The sequence below is a fragment of the Phaethon lepturus genome, unplaced genomic scaffold (genome assembly GCF_000687285.1).
Source record: "Phaethon lepturus isolate BGI_N335 unplaced genomic scaffold, ASM68728v1 scaffold12299, whole genome shotgun sequence".
Taxonomy (NCBI): domain Eukaryota; kingdom Metazoa; phylum Chordata; class Aves; order Phaethontiformes; family Phaethontidae; genus Phaethon; species Phaethon lepturus.
This window is the reverse complement of record NW_010564206.1, coordinates 56,296-67,860: the sequence shown is the minus strand read 5'-3', so window position 1 is coordinate 67,860 and position 11,565 is coordinate 56,296. Positions and strand designations below refer to the sequence as shown.

Genomic DNA, 11,565 nt, shown 5'->3' with positions numbered 1-11,565 from the left:
TTCTGAAACTAGTCACTGCTAAAAAGTAGATCTTGGATCCTGCAAAGATCCGAAGCACCTGCTTAAAATTAGAATTCGAGTAGGTCCACTGATGGCCTCTACTGGAAATGAGTGCCTAAATATTTGCAGAATCAAGACTCTTTATTATTCAAAGGTTAAATTTGGGATCTCACACCTGAGAACACGTAGTGGTTACTACCATGAGTGATCCCCACCAAGGAGGAGGTTATGTCTTGCGCCAATAGCCAGAGCAGACTCCAAGGGCAGGACAGACTGACTTTACAGAGAGACTGACTCTTTAAAAACAGCCAAGAGCAATGACTACCAACAAATCTTCCCAAACACTACCATTTTATTTCCCAAGAAGGCCAACTTTGCATTACAGATAAAGAACTTACTTAGGCATATTTTTCTCCTTAAATATATTTGTATAACATAAAAATAACAACTCTCTATTTTTAAAAATGAAATTTGAGTAAAATTTGCTTTGGGACCAAAACTGTGTACTTCAAATTTCTCCCACAGCAATTTACTTACAGCTGGGTTGTAAACCCCAGAAAACAGGGGTCTGTGGTTGGAAATAGCAGCCTCATCTTATGCTGCTCTTCTACATCTTGGTATAGAGACGAGCAGATGCACTTTTGCACACAGGTTGCCAGAAATCCTACAGCCCATTCCCTATGTGCTTGTTCTGCTGTAAGACGGTAAATTGATTTCAATTGCCAAAATTAAAAAGAACAAAAAAACCAAAAAAAAAACCAACACAACAACAAACAACTGAAACTTGTGCTTCTAGAATGCCCTGACCCTGCTTGCAAAGCACTTCCCCTTGTCACCCAGCTTCGGCATCACTTTCCTTCCTTATTGCATGCCTGTTGAACCGTTTTGTGGCTGAAGCGTTAGCATGTATGTGGTACAGGCATAAAATCCTTCAAAAGAATTGGATTTCTGCAAATTGGATTGGTAAATTTTCTTCATCTCTGGATTATTTGTTTTTGTAGGGTCTAGTGTTACTTTGGTTGAGCCCAATGGGGAAAGTCCCACTGAAGTCCATGATGCAGAAGGAGCTGTTAGACGTTCAAAGACCTCTCCAGCCAACCTCTTTGTGATTCCTTCTCTCATCATAATTTTTTTAAATGTGCCCATTATCACCAACTGCCAATGTTAAAATTAACTCTTTTTTTTTTTTTCATACAAACAACATTTACCACAAAAATGTGAAGGGAAAGCCATCAACTTGTTTGCAGGTTATTACCTATTTGTATGACACAAAAGAAAAATCATTTACAGTCACAAACTGTACATAGTATTCGGTGGGGGACAGTATATTTGTGGTTTAGAGTAAAAAAAGGCTTGCTTCAGTGGTAATTAATTATTGACGAGATATAAGACTTTAAAATCAAGAAAGTGTGATAATTTGGCTACAGAGACGATCATTGTAATATGTCTAACAGAGACCGAGATAGTAGAAAGGTGAGTAGAGGGATCTGGGGAAGGAAAGACACCGTCATGCAGAACAGCACTAGTTCTTGCTCAGTATACTCTTCAGGCTTCTCTCCACTGCTTCATCTAGTTCTTCTTCCAGCTCTTCCTTCTTGGACATGGCCAGTTTGGACTGATAATCTTTTACTATTTGGTCTATATATGGTGCGCTCTGAGTCCCATGCAGCATCAGTGTCCACTCCTTCAGCACGCCCCGCTGCGGCAGACTGCCGACGAACCCAATCTCTAGAGCCCAGGTGCCTCGGGGGTCTTCTCCCCAAGTGTGTGTGGTCATGAAAGGCCATTTGTCAAAACCCACCTTGGAGTCATCATCCCGGGGACGCCGGCTCAGTAAAATGGACTTGGTTCCCATTGGCGAGGTCATGTTGATGTTGAGGTCTCCTCGCCTAGTGGAATTCACAGTTATAACTGCTTGAACGTGTTCAAGGTATCGCACAAAGTTTTCCTTCCCCTCACAAGCATCAGTTGTAAGTGTAAGGACCAGCTTCCCACTTGGTGATATCTTTCTGCAGGTCAAAAGATAAGACAATTAAGCAAATTAAAAGGAGACACACAGCATGACACGGCTCATGCTAGAACTACTGGGTTCTGGTGCCTCACAGAAAAACCCATACTATTTTCCCTATTAATACACGGGAAAGTAAGGAAATAATAGTTGCAAACTTAGCCAGAAAGAGAACATTCTCTTTTTAGAAAATGCTATCGAAACCTTAGTTGGAAAATACATTATGAAATGTACACCTACACAAAGAGAGAAGGAATACAATTAAGTAGTACATACTGCTCTTTATGAAACATTAACATATATTTAATAGTTGCCTTTACTAATCACTATTATATTTGGTAATTGCATAATCATGTGTATATTCAGTAGAAGAACTGTGAGCACTCAGTCATGTCAGACAGTCACCTGAAAAGAGAGCAGCGAACAGCTGTCTGGAGTCAGAGGAGCCAGTGCAGTGCAGTGACATTAAAGCCTGCACCTTTGTTCGGATTTGGAAACCACCACAACAAACGTGGGATGCCAGTGTCGGCTCATTTGAAAAATATTTTTCCACGAAAATCGCTTATCCTTGAACTGCTCCTGCATGGGAGCACACACACTGAGGAAAGTAGTTGCACTTGTTTAACAAGTTGCTGAAGTGCTGCACCTTGAAGTCACAAATTTCTTGGTGGTTATAATTCAGTCCTTATGAAGGCAAAAGCATAATTAACTGAAGGACATCTGTCCCATGTATTACCAAAAAGCTAGACCTGCAGATGGAACGCAGGCTCAGTCCCACTGCGTTTATTTTGCAAGGATGCCGTCATCAAACGGAAACCAGATGCCTGTTACCAGCAGACAGGGCTCCTTTGCTGGAGAGAGTCTGACACCTGACGATGCAGCGCCTGGAAGCTGACATGCAACAGGAGAAAACCACCTCACGTCTGGGGCTGTGCAATCGCTCCCAACTGTTAATGGACTGACTTACCACCATTTGTCACCAGGATGAACTGAACACAACAGGGAGCAGCATTATGCCAGTCAGTGCTCTTGGCTCCCTGTGTGTTGGGCACCCACAGGGTGTTTGCTCCCCGTGTGGTTGAGGAAACCCGTGCGGCAGCACTATTTTCCAGGTGGGCCTCCAAGGCTATCAGGAAGAGGCAAGCGCGTGCTGGGGCACAGCAAGGTTCTTCCGTGCCTTCCCAACTCTCGCAGAGGAGGCCAGTAGCCGCTGTGCGCTGGGCAGTCCTGCTTGGGATCTCAGCACGGGCCCCAAGGCACTGGCGCCTGGTGCGGGAGCAGCACCCTACCAGCAGTCGAGGTTGCCAAGGGCCTGCTAAACCCCTCGGGGTCAGGATGTAACTGGCAGTTACCAGCTGCCTCAGAAACTGGGGAGCAAACTAGACTGGAAGTGTAAACAAAATTCTCTGCCTTTTTACTGTCAAGTGTGGTGTGAGCAGTGTGGCACTTTCCTCTGTCTAAAAGAAATACTTGAAAGACAAGAATTACTGCAATCGTTAAAAAAGGGAGTAAGTCACAAAAGCCTCCAGTCAGCTCGTCGTTACCTCTTCCAGTGGCTTCTCCCTGACCTAGGTTTGCAGTAAAGTAAGAGAGAGAGTCCCTTTTAAAGGGCATTGACCACACTGCAGTAATGAATACCTTCTTTTCAACAGAAACAAGTACCAGCCTTTTCCCTTCGATAATGAAATAATGTGTTCTTCAGAGACCAGTGGAAGCATTTCATTCAAGCCTAGCTTCCAGGAATTATCCTCTTCTTGAGATGAGCTCCAGGTATTACAGCTTAGTACATCACTAATTAGCTCAGGCCAGTCTCTGCCGCCCTTTCATAGAGTATTGCATTCTTGGGAGCACTTGCAGGGAAAAAAGACATTCAGGTCCAGGTCCTCATGGCATTTAAACACTTAACCTGAAAAACGTTCTGAGTCTTACAGATGCCCTGGAGCAGAAGCTGGTATAAATATTGTATAGCTAAAATATTTGAATATAGAAGATCCTCACGGTTTATTTTGTGTGCCAAAGCACAGGGCAAATGCACTATATGCAGCCAGAGGTGAAGGATCATAATCTCGCAATTGCCACACACTTGCAATTTCTCTGCACAGGGAAGCATTGTCCTTAAAGCACTCTGAATTCACGCTGCCTCACAGCAATCTCACACAGCGGACAAAGCTCTGTCAAACAGTGCTTCATGCCGAGAGTTGTGATAAGTGCTTTCTATCTCCTCCAGTGAATGAGGGAGGACGCTACAGCCTGAGTCTTTTCTATCTATCAACACCCCTGAGTCTTTTCTATCTATCAACACCAAAACCCAAAGAAACCAGAGCAGTGTTACCACTCCATCTGCTTTGCAGACACCCTGACAGCTGCAGACAGCTTTTCTCTCCACCTTCTGAAGTGCTGCAGCACAGAAATTATCTCGGCTCTCTAAAACACATGAGAAAAGGCTTGCTCTGCTCCCGCTATTCCTATTAACTGGGATCCAGTACTCTCTGCTTTGCCAGACTAATTGCTATAGCCCAGGTGAAGGTTCCCAAAGAAGCTAAAAGAACCAGGGGTGGTGGAAAAAGCCTGACATGAAAGGAGCAGAAGAGGAGATGAGAGGAGATGGGCTTTCCATACCCTCACACTGTGCCGCTGCCCAGTTGCTATATATCTCTCGCTGAAAAGTACATTCACTTCTGCAGGAAGTGTAGTACCCAGTTAGAGATGAGCAGGGGGAGCTAACTGCTCCTGTGCTCCCGTCCCTCAGCTAATGGACTATGATGTCCTAAATTATCTTTGTATCTCCCTGAACCAGCCAGATTCAGACTTGGCCATTATTTTTTTTGCTGACCCAGCAAAAATCCCTTTTCAGAGCAAGTTCCTATTGCTAGCAAGTGTTTCTACACGCAGCAGAGAAACGCTGCACTTCAAATATGGATTGCTGTCAGCACACTGTATATTCTAGGCTGTCCATTCTTTCCTGGCCTGTTTCTGCTAAGTGACAGTGCTGCTCTGGCACACACCCTTGTATCAACTACTCACCTACCTAAATCTATATTGAATATGTATTTTATGTATACAAATACCTATACTTATAGAAACACATACAGAATATATATAGAAAATATTGCTCCAGCAAAGCCAAACTAGAAAAATAACGCAATTACCGACGGCAGAAGTGCAGTGTGGTTTTAATATCCAAGGAATCTCTGGAGATGCTGGGAATTCACTAGTTTTATTTAAAGTATAATTAAAAAAATGTAGATGTTGCAAGTCATGATGCTTATTATCTCCTCTCAGTGACATTTTCACTGGGGGACGTAAATATTACATCCGTCCTATTAACACAGGGTAATTATAGGGGGGGTACCCACACAGACCACACACTGAGACTATACTGCAGTAGAGTTCGGAGGCTTAGGTGGTGACTCACTTGGCTGAACCTCACAAATCTGTGTGCTGTAAGCAGAGAGCCTGTTCTGGGTGCTGCTCTCAAAAGACACCAGTGCAAGGCAGTGAATTTCTCAACTCTGGAGCTTGTGAGGCAATGACAGCTATAGGGAAGCTTTACTGCAGTCCCAGGTCCCTGGGCAGCAGGAAATGCACCGTCCCCTCTGCTTTTCTATCCGTTCAACAGCAGAAACAGGACAGGAAAACAAAAGCAGGAGGAGACAATACTACTGCACAGCACTTGGCCTGACTCTGGCTCAGTCTGTTGCCAGAATACCTCTACTACATTGTCTAATGCATGGAGCCAAGCCTACAGAAAGAAGTCTCTCTTCCTCTAGGAAGATCCCCATTTCAATACATGGGACTGCACTAAGATAAATTAGGTGATTTGTCTGCATTTAAATTATGAATAAACTAGAGATAGCTCAAAATTAGCTTCAGCACTCTCTCATTTCTTTCCTACCTGTGAGTGTGGGTAGGCCAGATAAATTAAAACTCAGATCTCAGCTGTAGAACCTTGGATCCTGCAAATACAAACCCATCTGGAAGGCTGGGAACAAACTTACTCTTTGCCTGGCTGAGCTACGTGCCAGGGTGGCATACTGGTTTGCTTTCTTTTTCCAACAGAGTAATGATGCCTTCAAAAATGGCACTGACAAGTCAAATTTCAAATGGTATAAACATAAATTTGCCATTATTAGGTTAGTATTTCAAATAATTAAACTGAACTATAGCTGTTGCAGTCAATTAATATTAATTCATTCACTTGTTGACTCATTCACTTCAGCACATGAAGGTAAATCAGAAAGTAATTTGACTACCTAGCCTGCAATTTGAGATTTGAAGAACATAAACACAATTAAATGCTGCAGTGTTCAAACCCAATCACTGGTACCTGTGGATGATTGTTTCAGTCTTCTGGAGATAAAACTGTCTGCTGGGATATGTCACAAGGAGATATGACCTGGTTGACAGATATTTCATGTGGCAGCAGTTTATGTAATTTACAGTGCCAGCCTCCCGGACTTTCACTTGTGCACAGGCTCTTTATCCGCAGAAACTTTGGCACAAACATACCTGTAAGTACCCGGGAGAAATGGATGTTGCTATTAACACTACTGGCTCAAGCAATGATGATACAGATGAGCTGTAGAATGCACTCCTCCAGCAAACCAGGAACTGAAAGATGATGTAGTTTATTTTATCAGCTTATTGAAATAGTTGGAATGCGAGGTATGGCAATGTTAGGCTTTGTTAGAAAAAAAATTTCATTATGTTTCTTGACTATCTATGTCTTTGTCAACCTACTTGCATGCTTGTGGTCTCCTAAATACCTGGAAGAAGCCAAACACATACACTAGACTATTATTCACTTACTCAGGCTCCTGGATTGACCCTCCAACACAATGGAATCTCTCGGGAACAGTTTTCCAGTCTTTCGCCATCTTAACCATTGCTCCTGCATCTAGGACACCATAGCCAAACAAATGGTTGAATTCCAGCCCAACGCCATTTCTGCGCCATTGATGAACCTCATCGTGAAGCTGGTTCCTCTTGGAGGTGAGCACTGTCAGATGCTGCATGTCTCTCCATGTCAGATCCGAGCTGTGGAAGAGCAACATGGAAAACACACAGTACAGTATTTCCAAGCAGATATTAAAGACAGACGGAGTGTTTGAATAAGCCTTCTGGTAAAATTTACTTCTATGAATCACACAGAAATTGTATCTATACACATATCAAAAACAAAGCTTCTGTTGATTTCAGTGGGAACAAGAATAGGTTTTAATTGTATACTACTTCCCCAAAATATATCCCCCAAAATTGCAAAATCATTTCTGATTGTTTCCCTGTTCTTGAAAACAACTGCTTTTAACTACACATTCTAGATCCACCACGCAGTTTTTAAGCTACTAAAATGAGTAGGATATTATACCAGGTCCTTAAAAGAATACAAAAAGACAAAGATGATGACAAAATTTCACCTAGCCTTCCCCTTAAATCTTGCCCTCTTTTCTTTGCCTGCTCCTCCTGCTTTTCCAATGGACCTTCCGAGATTCACCCAGAGAAGCCCCAAGCTGATGAAGTTGATGAGTTGCAACAATCGAGGTGTTAGTAATTTCAGTATTCTGCGCATATGGGTATATGGGCTGTGGGTGGCTGTGGGTTTGCATTACGAGGTACGGTAGAGCTTTGTCACCCGTGATGTACTAGCATGGATGGATGCGGTCAAGTAACATTTGTCTAGATTCGATGATCATTTTTCATCATCAGCTCTTGTCTTCCTAGATTTGCAGTGATTATGATGACAGGAAGGGCACTTGTAAGTTATTATTCTGGAAGCTTTAGAACTGACATTCTAATTCTACGTAACTAAAGCTATTCCAGTTGTTTTATGATGAACTCTTTCAACATTACAATATGTCTGATTCAAACCATCAACCTTAAAAGGATCTGCTTTTCAGCTTTCTGTGCCCCAAGTAATAAGCATGTGTGCATGCTGAATGTACACCAGAATAGCCAATTACTGTCATTTTTCCAAGGTGACACAAGATAGCTGAAAAGCAGATTATCACTTGCATCATTCTTGCTGCAATCTTTTAAGAGCTGCTACATATCTTAAAACTACTTTCCAATTCACAGATTGGTCTGTTTTTAGAGACCTGTCAGACATATATTGTATATGAGCTGACATACTGCAGGCAAGAGGAGTCTGCAAGGGAGATTGTTAGCCACCCCCGTGAAGGCTGGTGTAACTCATGCAGGGTAGTTCTGCACAATACAATTTAACAGAGCCAGTCTGGAAGGAGATAGGAGATGCTGACAGTTCTTTCTCTCCCCTGACCGCCTTCTCAGCAAAGGTTTGAAACTCATTTGCAAACCAGGGGCATTAGTCTAATAGTGATAGTAACAAGTGACAGTTTGGCAAGAGTAATTCCAGTCTTCACGGGTAATTCAAATGAATAGGAATGATAATTATTCCCGAGATATTAAGGTTGTAGTCCAGGTTAAACAAGCAGTGGTCAGAAAATTCATTAAACCTTTATATTTTTATGGCCATATTCATTTATTACATGGTGGTTGTCTCACTGAACAAATTTGACAGTAGAAGGAATGATCATCCAAAGTTAAACACTTGGCATGGGTGTTTTCCGTGTGTAAAACCTGAAAAAATGAGACTTGGCCCAAGTCATGCTCTGAGCACAACAATCATTGCTCAGCTAATGATGTAGACTTTATATCCTCTGCCAAATCTTCATTCTTCTGCACTGTTGAAGAAAACTATGTGCATGTACACACAACTTCATGCGGCTGTTACAGCAACTGAAGCGCTATAACTGAGCAAATGTCTCTGGTATAGATTATTGTAAGGAAAACTTCTGCTAATTGTTAGAGAAGATAGCGAAGCAAGATATACAAGAGGGCTCCAATGTCATGAATAGCATGGAGGTGCTAAATAGACAATGGATATTTACTCTTTCACGTAACAGAGCAATTACATAGCAGAGAAGCAAATTACCAGCCATGGGTTAAAAAAAAAACATAGGAAACATTCCCCACCATCACCAAAAAATATTACTACTGTGGAACTCATTGCCACTGGATGACACAGGTGCCAAATACAGACAAGGTGAAAGAGAGTTACACAAATTTAAGGAGGAGAAATCTGCCTGTGGCAGGGTAGGCTGACTGCACTCTCCAAAGCACTGACTGCCAAAGCTGTTGTTGAAAGATCGCTCTTAATCCCCATTTGTCGTACTCTCCCCTAAGCATCTGTCATTGCAGACAGTATGTGGCACAAGATGAACTCCTGTCTGATACTATAGGTTCGTTCTTATGTTTTTCTAGGCTGGGCATTCCACAGTGGGTATGTGGAGAAAGGAAATAATCTCTCCCTCCAAACAGTGCTGGAGAAGACAAACCCCTGGAAGCAGTGGATGGAGATGACGCAGACAGAGCGAGTCAGCTGAAACATATCTGCTATCTGGATTTGGCAAGAGGGTTGCTCCACCTGTAAGTGGACCGTGCATGTCGCCACTGTAGCGGGCAGCTTGTTAGCTGCTCGTTCTAGCCCCATGCCACAGCCAGCCAACTGAAATGATGAACAACATTAAACAAACCACAGGCCCTCTCCTCTCTAGAGCTCACAAGGAATTTCTCAACAGCATACTTAGCCTCCAGGGCCAAGGCGAACACTCCGGCTGCTTCAGGGGCAGCTGCAGACGTTCCCGAGTGACGCAGGGTGCAGTTGCCATACAAATCCGTTGTAGCCTGCAATGATATTAGACATAATTAATGAAAGCAGATGGTCCATTTTCCTTGCAGCTACAGACTCAGAAAAATACAGAAGTGGAGTTTGTGCCCGTGCTCTTTAAAGTAATGGTGCATTTGTTCCTAGGATCTGTTTTCTTTAGAATAGTGCATCAATTTAAGAACACAGTAAGACATAGTAACAGAAGGTTTGAATGCAAGAATAAATCATGATGTAGTAAAACAATGTTTACTACCGCTTAGAACTCATAAACTCATACGGATGGCATTTATTTCCTATAAACACAGTTTAACCAAAGGCCTTAAACTCCCTTGTGGTTATCAGAAGGATTTGAAACTAGAATTGTGAACAGTATTGAGCTTTTCAACATTTGTGCAACTGCAGAACCAACAGCAGAACCAGGCTTCTATCTTCTATGCAGATCAATCACTAAGAAGAGACCAGAAGGAAACCTTAAGAGATGCATTTTATGCCAATAACAACAGAGATGCCACAGATCATCTTGGCTGATGTCAGCATAGAGCTGATACCAAGATAGAAACCAGTATTTTTCCATCTGCCACCGCACATGGACATTTAGGATTATACAGTGGGTCTTTGGGGTTTGAGACAGGGCCATAGAAAATGTATAACAGCTTTTGGCAAAAACTAACCTTGAGTTACTACACCTGAATTTTCCACTCTGTGAATTAGTCTATGTCCTGGCTAGTCTGAAGGTTCTGAAGAGCAGTGATCAGTGCGGCGGAAGAGAATCTCAGTTACACCTGAACACAAACTGCGTATTCTCCAGCTGTAGGTATGGCCCTGAATACGATGCTCTGCACTGCTCAACAGGAGACTGAGGGTGATCTGAACCCCCACATCACCTCTGTGGGTGACTGAATGTCCTTCTGCTCTGTGCAGCTTGCAGCACAGCACAAGTCTGGTTTGTGACTGCTCTGCCAGCATAAGTAAGCATGATCTCAGATGTTGACACTTTTCATTCAGATTTTTACAGACACCTTTTGTCGCACCATCCTCTGGGAAGAGTGCTATTGAACTTCTAAATCTGGTTTCTGATAAAGGAAAGCACCAGTTACATGAAGCTCCAAGAGATGGAAGATCATTGCTGTTCTCAGTATTAATCCCACATCTCCTCAGCTGACAGTTTTGGCACCATCATGTACTGCAGATGAGAAAATATCCATCTCAACAAAGAACCATCTGCTGCTCCAAAGCAGACAGAGTTGTAATAGGTCGTGGGAGTGCACAAAGACAGCAGCAACAGCACAATAATATCTGGACTCACCACGCCAGCCTCCGGATTTCTCTTCCTCCCATTACTAAAGGTGGAGGCTAAGGTTGAAGAGCAGCTTTCATCATACAGAGCTGTCCGTCCATCATTTATAGCAGAATTGATGGAGATTGTCCACATGCTCGATGCGTAACCATCACAGTTACAGTCATCGTAGCTGCCCCCGTCTCCAGAGGCCCAGACATAGATGCTTCCTTTGCCGCCGCGGCCCTGTGAAAGGGAAAAATCCACCCTCTTGGGTTAAACTGCAAATAGGAGATAGCAGCTACCTTAAACTGCACATGTAATTGTAACGCTAGGCATCTATAAAGGAGAAAACTGGTCCAAACAAAATATACATCAACCTTAAGCTGAAATAACATGGACTTCTGCAGGTTATTAAATCCAGTTAACTGGCAGTCATGGCCAGCTCTGCAACCTTATGTACACAAAGCACTTCCATTTATCTCCTGTTTTGCTTGACGCCCTGAAGGCTCCTCTGCCAGATGCTACGACATTTTATGGATTCATTAGCATTTATGTCAAGGTCTAAGTGCTATGAGGAAAGGGTTCTTTTAA

The 11,565-nt window shown here is 42.9% G+C and overlaps 1 protein-coding gene across 1 annotated transcript in view; it reads right to left on the bottom strand.

Moving 5' to 3' along the window:
• Window positions 1-1,256: 1,256 nt before the first annotated feature.
• The window catches only part of PCSK2 (proprotein convertase subtilisin/kexin type 2), a gene marked incomplete at its 5' end in the record, with an annotated part of 53,352 nt that continues 43,043 nt past the window's right edge, over window positions 1,257-11,565 (bottom strand). The window contains 4 exons of the mRNA XM_010294803.1: window positions 1,257-2,009; window positions 6,818-7,045; window positions 9,612-9,712; window positions 11,002-11,217. Of these exons, the coding sequence (XP_010293105.1) occupies window positions 1,523-2,009; window positions 6,818-7,045; window positions 9,612-9,712; window positions 11,002-11,217 (1,032 nt within the window). The remainder of the gene's footprint in view (window positions 2,010-6,817; window positions 7,046-9,611; window positions 9,713-11,001; window positions 11,218-11,565) is intronic.